Source organism: Diceros bicornis, chromosome 24 (genome assembly GCF_020826845.1).
Source record: "Diceros bicornis minor isolate mBicDic1 chromosome 24, mDicBic1.mat.cur, whole genome shotgun sequence".
NCBI lineage: Eukaryota > Metazoa > Chordata > Mammalia > Perissodactyla > Rhinocerotidae > Diceros > Diceros bicornis.
Genome location: NC_080763.1, coordinates 48,376,288 through 48,399,759, shown reverse-complemented (window position 1 = coordinate 48,399,759; position 23,472 = coordinate 48,376,288). Strand labels below are relative to the sequence as shown.

At 43.1% G+C, this 23,472-nt stretch overlaps 1 protein-coding gene across 4 annotated transcripts in view; it reads left to right on the top strand.

Annotated features, from left to right (window-relative positions):
* The window catches only part of PPP1R13B (protein phosphatase 1 regulatory subunit 13B), an 85,994-nt gene that overhangs the window by 53,604 nt on the left and 8,918 nt on the right, over positions 1–23,472 (top strand). For 3 of the 4 annotated variants that reach the window (XM_058567790.1, XM_058567791.1, XM_058567793.1), the window contains exons 5-10: positions 9,548–9,649; positions 12,868–13,042; positions 14,246–14,442; positions 16,683–16,823; positions 20,031–20,211; positions 21,851–21,955. In XM_058567790.1, coding sequence (XP_058423773.1) covers positions 9,548–9,649; positions 12,868–13,042; positions 14,246–14,442; positions 16,683–16,823; positions 20,031–20,211; positions 21,851–21,955 — 901 coding nt within the window. The remainder of the gene's footprint in view (positions 1–9,547; positions 9,650–12,867; positions 13,043–14,245; positions 14,443–16,682; positions 16,824–20,030; positions 20,212–21,850; positions 21,956–23,472) is intronic. The other variant, XM_058567792.1, reaches the window with a different exon arrangement.

The following is a 23,472-nucleotide window of genomic DNA, read 5'->3' as shown; positions in this document are numbered from 1 at the left end:
TATGAAGATATAAGCTCAAAAGGCACCAGTTATCTATAAACTACAGTATAGAAGAAATGTCACTCCTTGAGATGATAGCATAAACAAGGGAGGTTATTATTAGCTAACAGAATGATCTCTCTTTAAAAATTCTTAAACACTTTATTAATATGAGAACAAGGTTACTATCCAAGAAAAGAAATTCCTTGAAAATCATTTCTCAAGAAAAAATTATCAGACCTGAGATTTTTTTTTTTTTTTGAGGAAGATTAGCCCTGAGCTAACATCTGCCACCAATCCCCCTCTTTTTTGCTGAGGAAGATCAGTCCTGGGCTAACATCCGTGCCTATCTTCCTCTATTTCATATGGGACGCTGCCACAGCATGGCTTGATGAACAGTGCGTAGTTGCGTGCCTGGGATCCGAACCTGTGAACCCCAGGCCATTGAAGCAGAGCGCATGAACTTAACGACTGCGCCACCGGGCCGGCCCCGATGTTTGACCATTTTTGATCTATGAAAACAGCATTTTCATATGATTCAAACTACTAATAAATCAATAGATGGTACCTAGTGGTGTTTACCCTTTGATACAGTAAATGGCTGTTGGTTAGGAGCAGTCGTATGTGCCTATGCTGCAGCCTGGGCAGGCAGTACCTCCTGTGTCATGGAAAGAGCATCCGGCTTGCTGTCAGGAGATGCACCACCTGAGCTTGGGAGAGCTGGCCAACCAGCTCCCCAGAGACTTAGCTTTCTCATCTGTAAAATAAGCTTACTTTTCCTTATAGGTTTTTTGTAAGCATCAACTAAGGTAACTATAAACTCAGGTATATATAAATGTCTGATATGGAGCAAGTGCTCATTCCATGTTGGTGAATCTCTCAAATTCAGAATTCATTAAAAAATACTGAGTTCTCTCCCATGTCTGGAAGTGATGTCAGATCCTGAGTGTCAGAACAATTGTATCAGAGATTCCTTAGAGGATCAGGAAAAACTTCAGGAAGCAGATGGATAGGTAGAGTTTAGAATGTGGGGGCATTGTAGACAGAAGGAAGAATGTAAGCAAAAATATGGTGGTGGGAAAGTGTTGGTTCTGGAATAGAGAGGCAAGCATAAATGTGAGAGAGATCATAAAGAGCACTGAGCAACAGCTTATATTTGGAGCAGGGTAGGCTCAAGTCAGAGATAATGCTAGAGCCATTAATAGACATAGGGAAATTTAGGGGGGAAGTCAGGTTTGCAAGAAAAGAGAGGAGTTTGGTTTTAGACCTGCTGAGGTTGAAGTGCTGGCAGGGCATACAGATAAAATTTGGCTGTGGGAACTGTGGATCTAGAGCTCTTTGGAGAGAGGTCGGGGTGGATCGGTAAGGTGTGTTCTCCATATAAACTAAGTACAGAAAGAAACAAGTAGGACAAACTGTTGAACTATGGCATATCGTCTCATTGAAACTTGAAAGCTTAGGGAATTTATCTTTTTATTTTTTTCCCTGAATAATATTACAGTGACATTCTTGTCTATTATAACCAAAGATGAAGTTTTTTGGTTGAGTATTAAAATCAGCATATCAGGATTAGAGCTGTCATCTGAAGTGACCCATTAGCCAGTAGGTGTTTAATTGCTGACGGAATCCACTAGTCTTTTCTATTAACTGATTACCAAGGAATAAATGTGAAGCATTGAGGGAAAAAGCAGTATTTATAGTTAAAAACTCTATTGATTTTACTATAATCTAGCTCTCTTAAACGTATGCTCATAAATATTCATAACCACTCTCTCTTCTTTGGATTGTGACAATGTTGTTGGGAATAACAACCAAACTCCTGTAAGTAGTGAATAATAGAATGATGGAAGTATATAGAGCCTTTATGAGATTTTACAGTAAATGAATGTGGTTTTTAAATATGTCTGCAGGGGCCGGCCCCGTGGCTCAGCGGTTAAGTGCGCGCGCTCCGCTGCTGCGGCCTGGGTTCGGATCCCGAGCAGCACCGATGCACCACTTCTCTGGCCATGCTGAGGCCGCATCCCACATACAGCAACTAGAGGGATGTGCAACTATGACATACAACTATCTACTGGGTCTTTGTGGGGAAAAATAAATTTAAAAAAATATATATGTCTGCAAATTCTTTACCATGCCTCCCTTCAAACGGTGGAACCTAATTCCCCTCCTCTCTCAGACTTAGTGACTTGCTCCTAACAAATAGAATGTGGAGAAAGGGATGCTATGTGACTTCTGAGGCTAGTTCATAAAAAAGATAGCTTCCCCTTGGCTCTCTCTCTCGGATTGCTTGCGCTGGGGGGAAACCAGCCACCGTGTTGTGAGGACACTCAGGTAAGCAGCTCTGTGAAGAGGTTTGCTTGGGGAGGAACTGAGGCCTTCCACCAGCAGCCAGCATCAACTTGGTAGCCATGTGAGTGAGCCATCTTGGAATCAGATCCTCCAACCCCAGTCAAGGCTTAAGAAGACTGCAGCCCTAGCTGACATTTGACTCAACCTGTCGACTTGGCCAAGCTGCTCCTAATCCTTCACCTGCAGAAACTGTGAGCCATAATGAATATTTATTGTTGTTTTAAGTCAATAAGTTTAGGCGTGATCTGTTACTCAGCAATAGAGAACTAATACGTGGCCCGTGACATGAATCAAGTTGGACTGTTGATTCTCAAATCATTTTCACAAGTATAAAAATATACCAACAGTGAAGGCATGAATAAAGATGGACTGTTGATACCCAAACCATTTTCACAGATATAAAATATACAAATTGAACAATGAAGTCATGCTTATATAAGTAATAAGAAACACATAAATACAGTTGGAACATAAAATGTCATATAATGAAAGTTTGTTGTACTTGCCAAAGGAGGAAAAGAAGGCTTCGCAGTAGGCGTCTTTGATGGAGGAGATGCAAGGAATTGTTCTTTGGAATGACTTCAGAATGTAAATTGTTCCTTTTGCATCTTCTTCACCAGTTTTTCAACTTTTGGGGAGATTGCCCTCAAACTAAACTTAAAAATAAAGTTATAGGACAGGAAAGCATCTTTAGGGTAACAAAAACTAAACGAGAGCACTTCAAGAGGTAGCCCACGTGCACAATGGACAGAGGGTTGTAGCAGATGCCCCTCCTCCTTGTCACATGTACTCAGAGCACGCCATTTGGACTCATCCAAGGGTGATGTGCAGTTCAGAGTGTGCCGTATTCTTTTTTTTGCTGAGGAAGGCCGGCTCTGAGCTAACATCTATTGCCAATCCTCCTTTCCCCCCCACCCCTAAAGCCCCAGTAGATAGTTGTATGTCATAGTTGCACATCCTTCTAGTTGCTGTATGTGGGACACAGCCTCAGCATGGCCAGAGAAGCAGTGCATCGGTGCATGTCCGGGATCCGAACCCGGGGCGCCAGTAGCGGAGCGCGCGCACTTAACCGCTAAGCCACGGGGCCGGCCCTGCCGTATCCTGTTCTCTCGCCAGGAGCGGTTGGGTTGAGTAATTTGGTGACTGTTTATTTGCCTGGAACTGTAATGTCAGAAATATCACTTCTTATAGGACATTCATTTAGTGTGTTTGTGGATGAAAGTCATTATAGACAAAAAAAAAAAAACAGTTGTCTGGAAGATGGAATTTTCAGGATAAATTTTCAGGAACTATGACAGTGAAGAGTTGTTAACTGAACAGATTGTGCAAGGTGATAAATCTTTTTGTTTTCATAGATAAAATTGCAATCTTTGATAGTTTTTTGCACATATCAGAAAAATACATTTGGCATGTCTTGGCAGAATGTGTCAGTAGTACTTTAGAGGGAATGTAAAACTAAGACTTCTTACTAATATTTGGAAAGACTAAAACTCCACAGAAACATATCATTAGTGGCTTAGGATAGAAGACATATGTATATATTGCATAATTGTCTACAGGGGTTTGTTCTGAGAAACTTTATTATATATTTTTAATACTTGAATTATTATAACACCAATTTCAAAATTATATGTAAAACCTTACCTTAGGAGACAAAAAATACATTTGATTAAAGCCATGTTACCAACTGACTTGGGATCACAAGCTTTTAACTATAATTTCAAGTGAGTAGTAGTTTTTTAATATCTTAAAAAATCTAGCTCTGATAACCTATTTTTCAAGCATAATTTATTTTGATAGCTTTATGAGTCATGACTCATACACATAATTAGTACAAATGAGACATTAGCCTGGGAAGTATGCCCCCTTTTCATACCTAACTTTTGGCAAATCATGGGCTAGCTTATTTATTGAAAGTCTGATCATGGTACGTTTGGGGTTGATAGCTTAATTATGGACAATTTTGTGCTTACTTTTTTTCATTACTCATTGAAATACCATTTATATGGAATCCTTTCATTGCCAGGAGGTTAACATTTTATTTAAAAAGAAGAGGGGCCGGCCCCGTGGCTTAGTGGTTAAGTGCCTGCGCTCCGCTGCTGGCGGCCCGGGTTCGGATCCCAGGTGCACACCGACGTACCTTTTGTCTGGCCATGCTGAGGCCGCGTCCCACATACAGCAACTAGAAGGATGTGCAACTATGACATACAACTATCTACTGGGGCTTTGGGGGGAAAAAGGGAAAAAAAAAAGGGGGAGGATTGGCAATAGATGTTAGCTCAGGGCCAGTCTTCCTCAGCAAAAAGAGGAGGATTGGCATGGATGTTAGCTCAGGGCTGATCTTCCTCACACACACAAAAAAAATTAAAAAGAAGATAATTAAAATTTAAACATTGACAACAGCAAGTGTTGACAAGGATGTGGAGAAACTAGAACTCTCATATTTTGCTGGTGGGAGTGTAAAATGATGCTTCACAGTGCAAAACAGTTTGGCAGTTTCTACAAGTGAAACGTACACTTACTGTAGAACCCACCTGTTCCACTTCTTGATGTTGGTTACCCAAGACACACCAAAACATTTGTCCACATAAATACTGGTACATGAATGTTCAAGACAACTTTATTCCTCATAGCCAAAAAAGTGGAAACAACCCAAATGTCCATCAGTGGAGGAGTGGATAAACAAAATGTGATATATTCCATACAATGGAATAGTGCTCAGCAGTAGAAAGAAACGAATTACTGATACATGTGGATGAATCTCAAAAACATTGTGCCAAGTGAAATAGGCCAAACACAGAGAAGTACTCACTGTATGATCCCCTCTATATGAAATTCTAGAGCAAGCAGAACTAGGCTATCATGACACAACAATGCGCCCAGATCAGTGGTTGCAGCGGGGGATGTGGGGGGTGGAGTTGACTGGGAAGAACAGTAGGGAACTTTCTGGGATGATGGAAGCGTTCTATATATTGACTGGGTGGTGGTTACACTGTGTTATGCAGTTGTCAAAACTCATTCAGCAGTGTACTTTAAATGGGTACATTTCATTGTCTGTAAATTAATTATACATCAATAAAGTTGATTTCACTGTGTATTTCTTAAACTAGCTAGTTGTCATTTCATTTTGTTAACTCGTTACCAGTATGAATGTCTTTGAAGTTTTGTATCTGAGATGGACTAGAACATATGCTCATCAATTTTTTTAAAGTTGCTAATCTTAAATTTAAGACCATAAAAAATTAGAAAATCATGTTTTACTTTTGTTTATTTTGAGTATTATGAAATAATATTTTTATTTGAAATTTGTGTAAAGTCAGGAGCAATAATGTACAGAGGGTTTAGCTTCTTATTTGGATTCATTGTTTCTGGGTGGGAGGTTTTAAGAGACGTCTTTTTATTTTCAGGCCCACAATTCCCATGATGATTGGACCCAGGGTAGCTGAGTGTGGTGTAAAATGTCCTGCTTTTCTGAGCTTCTCACAAGCTTTCTAGGATGAGTGCCAGGCTGAACAGTGCACTTGTACAAGAGTGCATGGTGACATTGCATGTCTTCGGTGCTACGCTAGGAAATGCTGTTTTTATTTCATGGTGAAAATATAAGTATAAAGAAAGACTGAGCTCCTGTCCTGTTCCTCATAGTTGAATTGATGGATAACCTGATTGCTTCCCTGTGAGATCTCATCTCAGTCGTCAGGATAGAGGCTCACTGAAAACAGGGAGAAATTGCATTTTACTTTTGTATTGCCTGCAGTGTCTAGGATTATATCTGGCGTATCAAGGGTAAGTGAATGGTCATGGTATTGTGGTATTGAACATGTATAGTCTTCAAAAAATACCAGTGCCCCTGACCCCTTCACAGCCTCCCTGTCAGTAGAGAAGCCCGGGTGCTGGTCCTCGTCACTCCTTACTCATGCGGGGCTCTTGAGCACGTCGTTTAGTTTCTTCATTTACAAAGCTCCATTGCCATTGCTGCTTATAGCCTTTCCAGGCAGACAGGAATTAGGGGACATGGTCAGAAGGGAGGTGATAGGGGCCAGAGGAAATTTGGGTTAATGAGGTGTTGGGAAAGATCTGGAGAGGCAGTTAAAATGGTGAAGAGGACATAGACTCTTCATAGAATGACAGACGAAAAGAAGTCTGGACTTTGAAAAGACGCTATCCACGTTGAAGTGTGATCGGGGTATTGTGGAAGGCTGAGGAAGTATTGAGTCACTTACAGATCCATTCAACAAACGTTGATCATTGATGGTTGGTCGGAGGCTGTGGCCAGGGCACTGGGCCAGGTGCTGTGGGCGCCAGATGAGGTAGGACCTGTGGCTGCTGAGGCCCAGTCTCTTGAATTCTCTCATAAGCTAGAGGCTCCCTGGTATAGGTTTTCTGTCAGGTAAATATTTTGTATATAAAAGTGTCATAAGTTAGAGGAATGAAGTCTCTTAATTTATCATCTCCAGATAAGTGATCATGAGGGCTGGGGATGAGAGGCCTCTGTTTTTTTCTGCTCTTGTGAGAGGTTTGGGGGGGTAGTTAGTTAGAGTTGGAGTTGGATGGGCCATGCTTGTTGTGGAAAAACGGGTGATATCGGTAATAGGCTGGAGAGCGAACTGCGTTCATCGGGAACATAAGTACTTTCCCTGGAACCCAAAGTTCAGGTAGAACATCAGCGTGAGAGAGGACCCTGAGCCCCGGGGCCCCAGGCGGCAGTCCCTGCTGGCAGGGCGTTGGAGCAGGCGGAAGGCTAGTGAGGTGTTTTCTTTTCTCTGCGCCCACATTTGTAGAAGCCTGCTGGGCGGCTACTGAGAGAACTTTTTCCACTAATTTTACTAGTCGTGGAAGTGGCTTGTCCTCTCTGACCTGGAGTTGAACTCATCAGATAACACTACCATAATGAGGGACATCGATATGCCCAAGGGAACAGGGTTGATTTCTTCTTATTAGATGCAGTGAAAAGAAATAAGTGAAGAATTAGGTCATAGGTTTGTTTGAATAAATTGAGTTCATATGGAGAATTTAAAATTGTAAGTGGGGTTTAGTTTACATGGAGAGATTGCATAGTGATAGGCCTGTCATAAAAAGGAGCAAATTTATATTGAAGGTTTTTGTTTTCTTAAAAAACGCTGAAAAGGTGTTTCTTTTTGCAAAATTTTCACATTGAACAATTAAGGGAATGTATATGAAAATGTAAAATGTTGCATATTTGTTGATTTAGAAGTTTATGGTGGCTTGTGTTTTTATAACCCATTTAAAATGCAATTAAAAATTACATAGGTGTGTTCACTTTGAAAGAATCCATTGAACTGCACGCTATAATTTATAGTTTTCTGTATGTAAGATCTACTTCAATAAAATTTTATTAAATTACAGTATTTATTAGCATATACATAAAATATAATACCTGAATGACTTGTGACAACATAGTAGTATATCTTAGTTCTGTAGCTTGAAATACCCATATGACACAATACTCACAAAGAGCTCTATCTTGTTCACAGGTATAAATATCAGAATACTGAACAGTTAAATTTCTGCTCTGTCCTCTTTTCATTGTTATTCTAAGCCATCGGTGGGGAGGGAATACCAAAGAGATTGTTTTTTGTTTTTTCTTTAAGTTGTAAAATCATGAAATTAATATAAATTGAAAGATTTGTTGAATGGACATAGTTTTTCTCTAGTCCAAAATATGTTTAAGAAATAAAAGTTCCGCAGGTTTCAAAAAATACCTTTTATTGTGGTGATTGGAAAAATCTCAGTAGTTGGAAATTAGAAGCCTTTTATTAGTGTTAAAGCAGAAATTTAGGGCATTTTGATGGTTTTGCCAGGTATTTTTTGGTAGAATAAACATTTCTTTTCAAATGGAAGTTTCTATAACTTGGAAATTTATAATATCTAGTTTTGAAAAGGGGCTTGCTCTATATTCCTTCCTTCCTGGAATGGGGGTTCCAGTTAAGACTGTTGAACAAATCCTGATTCCATTTTTCGAGTCAAGAATGTGCCCGACCACCGTAAGATTTGGGGAAGACTAGAGTCGGAGGAGCAGGGGTTGGAACCACTGTTAAGAGTTACAAGAGGGCATCAGGGCGGTGGAGCATAAGGGAGTTCTGAGAGTACAGATGGACCTGGAAGTAGAGAGTGGAGGGCTGAGGAGGGACTGTGGCCTCCGTGATTAGCACAGGAGGGGTTGGAGGAAGACAGACTTGGCTGGAATCAGCTCTGCTCCTTTTGTCAGCTCTGTCCCCTTAGGCGTGTCCCTTCATCTTGCCCCTGTGATTCCTCATCCAGTTTAGGGCTCATTTACCCACCACACAGATTTTTTATGAAGGTTATGTGATACAGTGCATATAACACGCCTAGCATAGCAGTACGTGCACGTAGTGTGTGCTTAGTAAAGAGTGTGCTATACACGATGGTCAAGAACAAGGACTCTGCATCCTGCTCTGCCCCTTTGAACTGCCTGACCTGTGGTGGATTATCTGAACTGTGCTTGTTTTCTCATCTGTAGAATGGGGCTATAGTAGTACCTACCTAATAGTATCACTGTGAGGCTTAAATGAGTTCATCAGTGGCAAGTACTTAGTTCAGTGCAAGGCACATGATAAGCACAATAAAAAGGCTTGATGTTATTTTTTATCACCATTAACAGAGAATGGGGACATGCTTTTAAATTCCATCAGTTGCCACTCCTCTAGGTATTACCTTTTTGTATTTATTTCACATATATAATTCTTTGTCAATAATGGGTCAATCCTTGGTGTAGGCCATACATACTGTGTTTTTAATGATGTATTTGTATTTTAGAATCTTTTATATATTTCAGCTTCTCGAGACCAGGTGGCAGTGAGATGACATTTGTCCTTAGGTGTCGCCTGCACATTTATTTTTTAAGTTGTGTATCTTTAAATATTTGACATCCTCCTTTACCGAAATACACCTATTAAATAGCCAGTTGAAAAAGAGGAATGTTACTTTCAATACACATTTGCAAAGATTTGCTTAAAATTGGGCCTCTTATTAAATATAGTATCTGGTATATTAGAAAAACTTATTTATATTTAATAAAAGCAGTTAACAATTAGGAAAAGTTCTTATGAGAAAATAAACTAATTTGTATTCTCCTAACTTCTAGGAAACCTATTTAAGATCTTGTGTGTTCTGACACTAGAGAAAAATAATTATGTAGATAAACATACATTCCAGCTTGAGTGTGTTTTGTTCTCTGTAGGTTGGGAATCCACGTGTTGAACTTACCCTCTCAGAGCTCCAAGATATGGCAGCTAGGCAACAACAGCAAATTGAAAATCAGCAGCAAATGTTGGTTGCTAAGGTAAGTTATAAAAGCAGAGGTGGGGAAACGTTCAACAAGTGTATTCTTCAAGGGGCCAGCCCTATGGCGTAGTGGTTAAGTTCACAGGGTCTGCTTTGGCGGCCCGGGGTTTGCAGGTTCAGATCCCGGTGCAGACCTATACACTGCTTATCAAGCCATGCTGTGTCAGGCATCCCACATATAAAGTAGAGGAAGATGGGCGCAGATGTTAGTCCAGGACTGATCTTCCTCAGCAAAAAGAGGAGGATTGGCAACAGACGTTAGCTCAGGGCTAATCTTCCTCACAAAAAAAAAAAAAAAAGTATGTTCTTCAACCAGTATTTTAGATTGGGGTTAATACGTTCATGGTTAACACTTATGAGTAAGACTGTGCATTAAAGTGTGAAACACAGTGTCTTTCTCTATTATCTCTCCTATAATCATAAGTGCAGACTGTAGCTTCTTGAAGTTTGGAAGGTATTAAAGCAAGAGCATCTGACCTTTGACATGCATTCACAGACACTCCAGAACAGGAAATGGTTGACCTTACACAATTGTAGATAAAATTTGGAAAGAAAGGTTGCTTTCCATTGTTGTCTCCTTTTGCCTCTGGGTGTGTTCTCAGCTGGTGTAGTTGGCAGTTAGTGTTCTGGAAGAAGCCAGCAATCCATGATGAAGACTCTGTCATGGGCCCTGAAGACAATGACAGTTGGATATTGGGGCTTCCCTTTATGCCACTCTACAAGGAGCTTGTTTTGTTTATTACAGCATGGACCATAGTTAATGCTCATTATATACACTGAGTTCTACATTTGTTTTTGAAACTCTATAACAGTAGGATTTGAAATTTTTCTAAATAATGGCTTAATCATGGACTAAAAGATCAGACCTATTACCTGGGCCTGCTGGAAATGATTCATGTTGTAATGATCTTAAATGTTCTGAAACTGCTTTAAAAGAACATGTCAACATGACTGCCTCGGTGCTTACTGCTTTCACTGTAGAGAGATTTTCTTTTTTCGTTTTTTTTGTGAGGAAGATCAGCCCTGTGCTAACATCTGCCAATCCTCCTCTTTTTTTGCTGAGGAAGCCCAGCCCTGGGCTAACATCCATGCCCATCTTCCTCCACTTTATATGGGACGCTGACACAGCATGGCTTGCCAAGTGGTGTGTTGGTGCGTGCCCGGGATCCGAACTGGCGAACCCCGGGCTGCCACAGCGCAGCACGCACACTTAACCACTTGCACCACCAGGCCGGCCCCGAGATTTTCTTAATAACCAAATGTCCAATCCAGCTTTTTTCATTTGTTAAATGACCATGTAATTCCTGGTACTGTCCACTTTTATGTAAATAATAGTTTAAGTTGGACTTGTTTTTAAAAGTTGTCTTACAAAGTTTATTGGATTTACAAGAATAAAAAACAAGTTATTTGGGGGCCGGCCCGGTGGCGCAAGCGGTTAAGTGCGCGCGCTCCGCTGCGGCGGCCCGGGGTTCGCTGGTTCGGATCCCGGGCGCGCACCGACGCACTGCTTGGTAAGCCATGCTGTGGCGGCGTCCCATATAAAGTGGAGGAAGATGGGCACAGATGTTAGCCCAGGGCCGTCTTCCTCAGCAAAAAAAGAGGAGGATTGGCGGATGTTAGCTCAGGGCTGATCTCCTCACAAAAAAAAAAAAAAAAAAAAAAAAAAAAAAAAAAAAAAAAAAAAAAAAAAACAAGTTATTTGGAAAGTATTTCATCCCATTAATAAGATTTCTAAGATGAAATGTATGAAGTATTGTGTAATTATAAAATTTTCTAATTCTTTTTATTTCTTTTCCAAATATTGATCCAAGAATATTGCTATTAAAAAAATTCTTAGATATTTTCAGCGGTGTAAATCACAAGTTAATGCTAATTTTTATGTTTTTAAGCACATATTTCCTTACTGTAGATTGTAGTGTGTAATGCCTGCATAATCACACTGAAACCTCTCCTTATTTAGGTTTATTTATGCATATATATAGGACCATGAATATTTAATATTGACTGTTATCCTTAAGGTATATTTTCGCATTAATAGGGGAAAAAACTATCGAAGAGTATTGCATGTATTTTTACTTTAGGATTGTCCCGTTCTTGTTTGACTATAAAATGTTTCATTAGTTTGAAACTAATCCTGAAGAAAACAAACACTTCCTTGACTGTTCAGTGTCACTTGGCAAATTAGAGGTTCATCTCCTTACTGATTACCTTATTTCTTTTCAATATAAAATCCTTTGCTGGTCAGTGCTCATTTCCTTTAGGAAGTTAAATAAGGGATCTTTGGAAGCTGCTTTGTAGCAGCAGGAAACCTGGTACTAACAGCAGGAAACAAGGCTGGCCGGGGCTTCACAGACAGGATGAAGATGAGATTGTGTGTTAATGCATGTGAAGTGCAGGCTTGATGTTCTCCTGCTGGAAGGTTTCCTGAGGGAGCATTTATATTAACTGAATGGTGTAGATCAGTGTACATAGTAAAACCCACATTTTAAAATCCCCACTCTTGTGCCGGCCCGGTGGCGTAGTGGTTAAGTTCATGCACTCCACTCTGGCGGCCTGGGGTTTGCGGGTTTGGATCCCAGGCACGGACCTATGCACTGCTTATCAAGCCATGCTGTGGCAGGTGTCCCACATATAAAGTAAAGGAAAGATGGGCACGGATGTTAGCCCAGGGCCAATCTTCTTCCGCAAAAAGAGGAGGATTGGCAACAGACATTAGCACAGGGCTAATCTTCCTCACAAAAAAAATAAAAAATAAAATCCCCACTCTTATCATCTCACACCTTTGTATGCCCAATAATTTCAGTTTTGTATGGTCTGATGTGTGCAAGATTCCTCTAGCATTTCTTTAATATTCATTAAAATAGGTGATAATGTGGAATCCTCTCAAATTTTTTTTAGTGTATAAAAAGTAATCATGGGCCGGCCCCGTGGCTTAGCGGTTAAATGCGCATGCTCCGCTGCTGGCAGCCCGGGTTCAGAACCCCGGGCGAGCACCGACGCACCACTTCTCTGGCCATGCTGAGGCCGCGTCCCACATACAGCAACTAGAAGGATGTGCAGCTATGACATACAAGTATCTACTGGGGCTTTGGGGGGAAAATAAATAAATAAACAAAATCTTTAAAAAAAAAAAAGAAAACAAAAACAAGTGTTTTAAAAAAAAAAAGTAACCATACATTTCAATTTTCAAAGTTAGATATTTCCTTCTTTTGTTAGGAACAGCGATTACATTTTCTAAAGCAACAGGAGCGCCGCCAGCAGCAGTCTATTTCTGAAAATGAAAAGCTTCAGAAGTTGAAAGAACGAGTTGAAGCCCAGGAAAATAAGCTGAAGAAAATCCGTGCCATGAGAGGACAAGTAGACTACAGCAAAATTATGAACGGCAATCTGTGTATGTGCCCGCAGTCCCGCTCGGCATCCACACACAGCAGTTGTAGATACAGTGAAACAGAGCCCAGCTTCTGGACACTTTTAGTCACAAACGAAAGTGCACTGAAGCTTTGCTCTTTTATCTCCATCTAAAAGGATGGGGCAGGGCCGGCCCCGTGGCTTAGCGGTTAAGTGCGCGCGCTCCGCTGCTGGCGGCCCAGGTTTGGATCCCGGGTGTGCACCGACGCACCGCTTCTCCGGCCATGCTGAGGCCGTGTCCCGCATACAGCAACTAGAAGGATGTGCAACTATGACATACAACTATCTACTGGGGCTTTGGGGGAAAAAAAATTAATAAATAAAATTATAAAAAAAAAAAAGGATGGGGCAGGTTAGGTTAAGTGATCTTGGAAGATCTCTTGCAGCCTCGCAATGCACAGCAGCTCATTGAATTGGGGCTGGGATGCTCCAAGACTCAGCTCATTATGGAGGGTCTCTTTTAATTGAACAGCTTAAATTTATATGTGTATTAAGATAAACCACACAGATGCTCACTTTTTGTTTCTCTGTGTGTAGATTCTTTGTTGTTTTATTACTCACTTCAGTTAATGCCTACTTTATGTTACAGTGATAAGCAAGACAGACTTGGATGGTCCTGCCCTTACAAAGCCTTTGGTCTGTCGGTGCACTGAGATTCCTCAGTGGCTTGACCAAGCTAGCTTTTGGACTCATTACCCTAATTAAAGAATATTCAGGGCCGGCCCCATGGCTTAGCGGTTAGGTGAGCGCGCTCCGCTGCTGGCGACCCGGGTTCGGATCCCGGGCGCACACCGACGCACTGCTTCTCCGGCCATGCTGAGGCCACGTCCCACATACAGCAACTAGAAGGACGTGCAACTATGACATACAACTATCTACTGGGGCTTTGGGGGAAAAAAATAAATAAATAAAATTATTAAAAAAAAAGAATATTCAATAATTAGTGCAATATTTGCACTAATTATTGTTGTTTGTCATGTGAACAGTCACATCATATGTTGCAAAGGCTTGTTAAAGTGTGTGTTGGATGATACACATCACACTGTTCTCTCCAAGGTCTGGCAGTAGATGATGCTATAGTTAAATGTATAGAAATGAAGAAGAAATCACAAAACAAAAATAACAAAATACCATGAAAAAAGAATATCAACTAAGTGATATTTTTTCTTTTGGTGGGAAATTATAGCTGCTGAAATAGAAAGGTTCAGTGCCATGTTCCAGGAAAAGAAGCAGGAAGTACAGACTGCAATTTTAAGAGTTGATCAGCTCAGTCAGCAATTGGAAGATTTAAAGAAAGGAAAACTGAATGGGTTCCAGTCTTACAATGGCAAGCTGACAGGACCAGCAGCAGTGGAGTTAAAAAGACTATACCAAGAGCTACAGGTAACTCCCCGGGTCTCGGGAATGGTTATATTAAGCCATGCTCATCTCTCAGGCTTTTTTCCAGCGTAGAAACCTGGAAAACCTGGAAACCTCAGGAACTGGGAACCTGGGGGCTGGAAACCTCAGGAACTGGAAACAAATTAATGGATTCTGATTTAATAGTAGGCACAAAATGTATTCAGTACAAAAGAATTTTTAAAACAGCTTTGAGATATAATTCACATAGCATACAATTCACCCATTTAAACTGTACAATTAAGTGGTTTTTAGTATCTTCACAGAGTTCTGCATCCATTACCACAATCAGTTTTAGAACATCTTCATCACCCCCAAAAGAAACCCTGTACCCCTTAGCCGTCACTCCACGACCCGTTATGCTCCCAGCCCTAAGCAACCACGCATCTACTTTGTCTCTATGAACCTGCCCGTTGTGGAAATTTCATATGAACGGAATCATGCAATATGTGGTTCTTTGTCACTGGCTTCTTTCACTTAGCCTGTTTTCGGTACAGAATTTAATTGACACTGTAGTGAACTAGTAAAGAATTAAGCTTTAGATGATATTTAAGGTCTTTTGTGGAAACAGTTTTGACAAGATAGAGCCCTATGGTTAATACTTGTCTGAGTCAGCTTGAGCTGCTATAACAGTACCAGAGACTGGGAGCCTTAAACAACAGACATTTATGTCTCACAGTTCTGGAAGCTGGAAGCCCAAGATCTAGGTGCTGGCAGGTTTGTTTCATGGTAAGGGTCTGCTTCCTGGCTGGTAGATGACTGCCTTCTTGCTGTGTCCTCACAGCTCAGGTCTCTCTTCCTCCTCTTATAGGGCACTAACCCCATCATGCGAGCCCTGGCTTCTTGACCTCCCAAAGGCGTCGTCTCCAAATACCATCACATTGAGGGTCGGGGCTTCCACATATGAATTTTGGGAGGACACAAACATTCAGTCCATAACAATCCTCAAGATTTCCATTTCTCAGAAGTTGTCATTCAGCAGATGATTTTTCAAGCCAGAAACAAGTTTTGCAATTCTCTTGGCACTTGCTAGAAAAAGTATTACATCATTTTTTTCTTTTTACAATAGAAAATCACTTTTTTTATTGATGTCATAATATTTTATAACATTGTGAGATTCCAGTTGTATATTACATCATTTTTTGAAATGAGAACATTTAATTACAGAGAGTAAAATCATTTTTGTTGCTGTTAAGTTCTCTAACATAAATGCATAAAATTAAAATATAAGAATTTATGACTTCTTTACATTTTGAGCAATTGTTAAAAGTGCAGGGTTTTTAAGGATTTTTTTGGTGAGGTGTGATAAATATAGTATATTTATTTGTATTTATTTCCAACTTTTTTGAGTGCAATCCAGGTTAAAAAGTACATGTTACCTCCTGTCGAGTACACACATGCGAGTGTATATGTACTAGCACATGTATGCATCTGAAAGAGTTTAACAAGATAAGATTGATTGAACCTTCTGTATGCAGTACACTCTGGATGTTTTCTGTTCTCTATTTCATTTTTTTTTAACGTGCTGGTTGTGAGTCACTAAAATGATATACAAATGTTCTATTTGGCGATTTAGGCCATCTTTTGTGAATTTCCTGCTACCTCCACAGTAAGGTTCCTCATTCAGTGGACTGTGGGGCAGAGCAGACGCCTCTCCTTAGGTCCCTGGAGGACATGTTCAGGGCCTAACTAAATGCCATTCCCGAGGACTATGGTCGTTATTGGTACCATTCGTTCTGTACACTTTGAGGAAGACACATTTTTGCAGATATTTGCTCTTTTTTTGTTCCATAAGAAATCTGTTCTGGCTTGAGGCAGCCCTGATGGCCTAGTGGTTAAAGTTCGACATGCTCCGCTTCGGCAGCCCAGATTTGGTTTCCAGGTGCGGAACCACACCGCTCATCTGTCAGCAGCCGTACTGTGGCGGGGGCTCACTGGAAGAGCTTAGAGCTGTACACAACTATGTGCTGTGGCGGGGAAGGAAGAAAAAGGGAGGAAGTTGGCAACAGATGCTAGCTTAGGGCGAATCTTCCCCTGCAAAAAGAAACATTAAAAAAAGAGAGGAATCTATTCTGGCTTCATCTGTGCTGTGCCTGTACAACATTTAGCATACAGGTGACAATGCATATATGTAAATACACGTAAAAACTTAATGTTGCTTCTTTTTTTTAATCTCCTTGGCAATGAGAACGCAAATCATAAAAGTTGTATTTTCTGTTTTGCAGATTCGTAACCAGCTTAACCAGGAACAGAATTCAAAACTCCAGCAGCAGAAGGAACTCTTAAATAAGCGTAACATGGAGGTGGCTATGATGGACAAGCGAATCAATGAACTACGTGAACGTCTTTATGGGAAAAAAATTCAGGCATGTGAAAAAGAAAATATTTCTGTGAGATAAACTACTAAAAATGGCTCAACCCACAATCGCACATCTTCACTATAATGGCATTTTGCTCCCCTCCTCCACCACAGCTGTTAAAACATAAATTGGCCATAAACCATAAAAAACAACAGTAGAAGAAAGTTCTCTTTCCCAAAGATGCGTTTGTTTCCTGGTGTGTGGCATCAGGAGCATCCCTGTCTGCAGCCATGGCTGCCGTGTCCCCCTCCTCCGCTCTCCTGTCCGGCTGTCTCCCCTGCACTGAGGGTGCTGTGGCTCTGGAGCTGCAGCGCCTGGGCTTGCTCCCACTCTGCATTTTAAGCTGTGCCATGTGGGCAAATCCTCCTGTCTTTGCTGTAGACTGATTGGTCCTACCTGCCCTGGGAATCATTATGAGGATTCTTAGAAATAACCCATGAGGAAGGGCCTTGTAAACTCTTGAGCAAAGTGCTCTATAAGGGGTTAGTGCTTTTAAAAAATCTTTATTTGGCATTTGAATTCCAAAGGTAATAAACACCCATTGAAAAAAACAGTACAGGGGCCGGCCCTGTGGCTTAGCGGTTAAGTGCGTGCGCTCCGCTGCTGGCGGCCCGGGTTCGGATCCCGGGTGCGCACCGACGCACCGCTTCTCCAGCCATGCTGATGCCGCATCCCACATACAGCAACGAGAAGGATGTGCAACTATGACATACAACTATCTACTGGGGCTTTGGGGGGAAAAAATAAATAAAATCTTTAAGAAAAAAAAAGAAAAAAACAGTACAGAAATATTTAAAGGAAAACATGACAGTCCTTTCCCCCTGTTCTCATTCTCCAGGGGTAATAGTTGTTAATGGTTCCAGTCTTTTGCTTAATACAGCTAGACAGGTATTTAATTTGTAATTGAAAGTGGAATTGTAGGAATTATATCATTCACACTGTTCTGCACCTAGTCTTTTTTTTTTTAAACTGCAATGTGGGTATCTTTCTAGATGATTACCTCATTCCTTTTGTAACTTGTGTATAATACTCATGTCCCAGGGGCTGTGGTCACTTGACCCAGCCCTGTTGTCAGGCAGGGTGTTCCCGAGTCTTGCTATCAGTCCTGGAGCTTCGGTGAGCGCATGCATCACCGAGAGCTTGTGGGGGGACATGCAGCTTCTGTACGCTTTGTCTTTGGCTGTATGTGGCACTTGACCTTTCTTCAACTTGTGGTGCTCAGGGTTCGAGGGAAGCAGAGCCTGAGTGAAGAGCTGATGGGCACTCTGCCCTCGGGAGTAGAGAATGGAGCAGGCAGCCCGCTAACTGGGCTCGTGCTTCCCGAGTCCCCTTATCTGCACTCAGTAATTGGTGCTTTCACGGCTTGATAAGTGCTCTCTTGTCAGTTCCTGCTGCTCTGAAGGTAGCTCTCAGGTGGTGCTGTGGGCTTTGGGGGCTTTGCCTGTTTGGGATGGGTTAGGATGCTAGAGGAAGAAGGGAACTGCCACTTCTTTGGGTGTCATAATCAGTGGTCTCAGGTTATAAGTCTCTTATTAACAAATCTACATTTTTTTTTTAACCAGAGAACTTAAAGGTCATTAATCTGTATAACTCTGTGATTTCAGATAATGGTTTTCTTTTTCTCTCAGTTAACAACACAGACACCGTGGGGGAGGAAGCATACACATTCTCCATGCTTACTTACATTACATTCTTTAGTAATGGTGTATTAGTCAGGGTTCTCCAGAGAAACAGAACCAATAGGCTGTGTGTAGAGAGATTGATTGGTTGATATTAAGGAGTTGGTTCACACAGTTGTGGAGGTTGGCACATCCAATATCTGCAGAGCAAGCCTGCAGCCTGAAGACCCAGGGAATTATTGATGTTGCAGCTTGAGTTTGAATGCAGTCTGCAGGCAGAATTCCCAGTTCCTCGGAGGAACTTGGTCTTTTTCTTGTAAGGCCTACAACTGATTATATGCGGCCCACCCACATTATGAAGGGCAATCTGCTTTACGGAAAGTCTGTTGATTTAAATGTTAGTGTCATGGGCTGGCCCCGTGGCTTAGCGGTTAAGTGCGCGTGCTCCGCTGCTGGCGGCCCGGGTTCAGATCCCGGGCGCGCACCGACGCACCGCTTCTCCGGCCATGCTGGGGCCGGGTCCCACATACAGCAACTAGAAGCATGTGCAGCTATGTCGTACAACTATCTACTGGGGCTTTGGGGGGAAAAAAATTATAAATGTTAATGTCATCTAAAAGATACCTTCACAGCAACATCTAGACGTGTTTGACCAATATCTGGGTACCACAGCCTAGCCAAGTTGACACATAAAATTAACCATCACAAATGGCTAGATAAATGTTACTTCTTACATTCCACCTGATACTTCAAGGGATCGCCTTGAAGCAGTTGGCGTTTCTGCAAAGATGTGTCTCCACCTAAAGGTCGTAGGCACCTTTGAGCAATTATCAAAGACATAGACCCTGTCCACAAAATGACACATGCTCATACATGCAAAATTTGGCAAACAATTCTAGGGAGTTATGGATCTCGCAGTTACAGCCTATGTGGGGACCCCTAAGGAGAGTTAGTTAGATCTTCTCTAGTTAGATCTCTGTTATGGACCATTTTCTTGTTGGACAGCATCACATGACTAGTGTCATTGGCAGTGGCGTGGTGTCCTTGCTAAGAATGGCAGAGCTGCCTTCAAGGAACTGGTCAGAGCCTTGCCTGGTTCCAGGCCCTGTCACTGTGCCCTGCGTGACTTGTTCAGTGCTTACAACAACACTTATCCTGACTTTACAGACATGATCATAGAGTTCAGAGAGGTCAAATCACTTGCCCAGGCAGCACAGAGTAGGATTTGAAGCCAGGCTCGGAGCCCAGGCTTTGACTGATGCCTCTGCCCGCCCAGGGGAGGGAGAGCATCCCTCAGGCAAGAAGGTTTTGTGGAGGTGTCTTGGGAAGCTGTTCTGTCATATCATCAGCTCCTGGTTTTCATAGCTCACGAAGAGGTGGGTGTTATCAGAGTGAATCTCACATGGAACTGTGGGTTGAGGCCCTTCTTTGAAGTCTCACCCTTTCTAGATACTGATCTTTCAGGGTGATGGAACTTCCTAAGTACAAATTATTGAGTGAGTGGTTCAACTCTGGGCAGTCTGTCACACTACACTTACAATTTTCTTTTATAATTTAGGAGAAGCTTTAACTGTCATTTCTCCCCATTTTGTAGCTGAGCCGTGTGAATGGCACGTCATCGCCGCAGTCACCTCTGAGCACACCTAGCAGGGTTGCTGCAGTGGGGCCGTACATCCAGGTTCCCAGCGCCAGCAGCTATTCTGTTCCGGGGGACCCTGTGAAGCCCCAGTCTCTCACTGTTGCCCCAAGTGCTGCCCATGGAAGATCCAAATCCGGTGAGTGGCCCCGGCCCTCTTCTTGGGGGAGTGAGTGAGCAGGGAGGGGCCGTGGGGACTGCGACCTCAGAGGAGGCCCCATGTTACTCCCCAGGCTCCGCCCACCCTCAGTGTCCCGGGAGGTGTTTTGTTTTCTAGGGCAGCGTTTGGACGTTGTGTGCCACCACAGTAATGACAGTCCTACAACGAGCACGGATTCTCTGTATTGAACCGAATGACTTCACTATGCGGCTTTTTGAAACACAAATTAGTTAAGGCCTCATCCTCTCGTGCCACAAGTTGTTTACCTGTGGACACCTCCCTGTGGCGCAGGGGCTGCCTCCCCATAAACAGAGCACTGGGGCTGGTCTTTCCTGTCCGTGTCAGCATGGTCTTCATCAAAAAGTCCACAAACCATCACTTTGGCCTTGGCCGCATTGAATCGTGTGGTATGACCAAACTCAGGTCTCCTGGCACCGTGCTGGCGAGCAGCTGACCTGAGGAAGATGAGGTGTCCTGTGGAGTCCCTGGCTTCCCAGCCAAGTACAGCCGGGTTCTCCATGGGGAGTCCACTCTCCTTCCTCAGAGGATGACGGCTAGTTTTTAAACTGATGCATTAAAAGCCAAGGCTTCTTGGGGTCAGCCTGGTGGCGTGGTGGTTCAGTTCAGTGTGCTCCACTTCGGGACCCAGCGTTCACGGGTTTGGATCCTGGGAGTGGAGCTACACCACTTGTCAGCCGTGCTGTGGTGGCGTCCCACATACGAAATAAAGGAAGATTGGCACAGATGTTAGCTCAGGGACAATCTTCCTCAGCAAAAACGAAAAACAAAACAAAACAAGGGCTTCTGTGCAGTAAGACTCTCTTTATGACTGGGATTAAAACATTTCCCTGTAATACACAGGATCGTGGAGTTGAGGGACTAACAGTGCAGCATCCCTTCATTTAGGACCACAGTACTGCTGACCATCCTGTGTCAGGCCTGTGTTCTGAGGACTTTCGTCAGGATTGGTGGTAGATTTGTGTGGTCTTTTGTTTGTTTGCTTCATGTTCTCTTGCCTGGCACCTAGTCTGAGGAGCGACACCTCTGCTACTCCTGCTGCAGGGCTCAGGGCTTGTTCTGACCCAGCCTGGAGAAGCCATCACCAGCCCTTGTGGGCCACACCCCCCAGCTCAGATCTCTTCACGACCATGTCTCAGCAGCCACACGGAGTGTGTGGTCGGCATAACCTCTAATTGCAGCTTTCTTTGATAAGCTGTTATTTATAGTTTGAACCACTCCTGTGGTAGGAGTAGATATTCGTCTGTTTCCAATGGTGGATAATTAGCACAGCCAGCTACTTCTCTGCTGACTTCATTTTAAACACTTGCTAAGCCAAGAACATCTCCCATTTTCCCTCTTCTCTGTGGTGTGTGCTAGGCCACCTCACAGGGGTTGCAAGGAAAGGACACCCTTAAAGGACCCAGAGAATGTGTCCTTCAGAAGTTCAGCACTAGCGTTGGTCTTCCCACTGAGGTGTAAGGTGACTGGACACAGGAAACCTGGGTCACCCCACACTGGGGGCAGAACCTCAGCTTGGATGTGGAGCTGGGGTGAGAAATCTCCCCGGTGGGGCTCTAACCGGCACTGTCGGCTGTCCTTCTGGTTCCATGTCACACAGATGGCCGTGGTAAACCCAGAGTGACCAGCTCGTGGACAGTGTCAGACCTCGACGTCGGGCCTGACTGTGGCTCCTCACGGCACTCTGCAACCCTGTTTGCAAACCGTATGTCAGCTGGCAGGCCTAGCGGGAAGTGATGATCCTCTCTAATCTTCCTAAATCAACAATCATTTGTTTTTCCAAACTGACAAAGGCCTGCTCATTGCATCTAGACTTGAAAAAGATGCCACGTAAACAAAATTTGTCCCTTTCTTCAACAGACAGGTGTGAAGTTTGGGCTGGGCCTCACACCAGATCATCCTCAGGAAGGGTGTGAAAGATGCTGGCACAGCAAGGGTTTTTGGTTTTGTTTTTAAGAAATTAAGATGATTTTCTGAGTTCAAAAACTAAAAGTTATGAGGCTTTTAGTTTTATCTCCAGTATAAGAAATCTCCCATCATATTTGAAGATAATTGTCCCTTTATAATCCAAATAAATGCTCTTTCTTGTCTACCTCCTGCCTCATCCTGAAGGAACAAAATTCCTTGTCTCTTCTCAGTCCCTTTGTGGCTGAATTCTGTAAAACCTCCCGTTGCCGTAGGATTTCAGAAGCAGCTCAATGGCCACGTTCCTCGTGACCCCAAACGGGGAAATCGGCTCCTGTGGCCAGTTGTGCCCTCCCCGCTGAGTCTGCAGTGGGCTCTGTTTCCCCATCAGCCCAGAGTTTTCACCTCAGTGCATCCTTGGTGAACCTGTGTGTTTCTGGCCCATGCATCCCCAGGCTAAGATATAACCCAGGAGGCGTGAAGGCACACGTACTTCTGTCCTAGAAGAGGCTGGCAGGCCACGGGAGCAAGGTGGCGGTTAGGGCCGGAGGCTTGGGATGCCTCAGCAGGCCCTTGCAGCTTAGCTAGAACCATCCTGGAGCCCTGCTGCCTGGAGCAACTTGTACAGTGTAGTAATTCAGCAGTGTAGCGGTGGGTGCGGCTGGGCTCATAGTGCTGCTGCAGCGATGGATGTGGCCAGGAGCGAGCTGTGTGCAGCTGCTGCCAACACGGCCAGCCAGGGCACGCAGAGGCTCTGCCCATCCTCGCTGCACACGATGGCGCTGCCTGTGGTTGTGCTCTGAGCATATTGGAGAGTTCCCTCTTCCTGTGTTATGAGTTGCAGGTTTGGGCTCAGGCACTGTTGTGAGGAAGAGTGACTTCCCTGTCACCTCTCAGGGATGAAGGACCGGGATGTGCTGTTCTTGTCAGGAGGGCCCAAAACAGTCCCCCCCGGATTTCTTTCCGACCCATATGGCTGATAGCTGGGGTACTTACCACTTCAGTACAGTTCAGCCCAGCATCTGTGCCTGTGAAGGGGAGAGACAGGAGCCTGAGTCAGGGCTTATAATCTGACCCTACAGATGCTGTAACATGTTTACGTCACTGTGAGTGAGCCTGTGTTACCAGGGAATGCCTCTGCACCCTTTTTCAGTTTGGAAAATGCTCTGTAAAAAATACATCTTTTCAGTGGCTTTTCTGAAAATGCAGGGTTGACTGGCTTTCTAATCACTGCAGCAGAATGGTGGCCTGCGACTCCAGTCAGTGGAAGCTTGTGCTGGCCTCCTGTGATCATGAGTTATGTTAGAGGATAGAAAT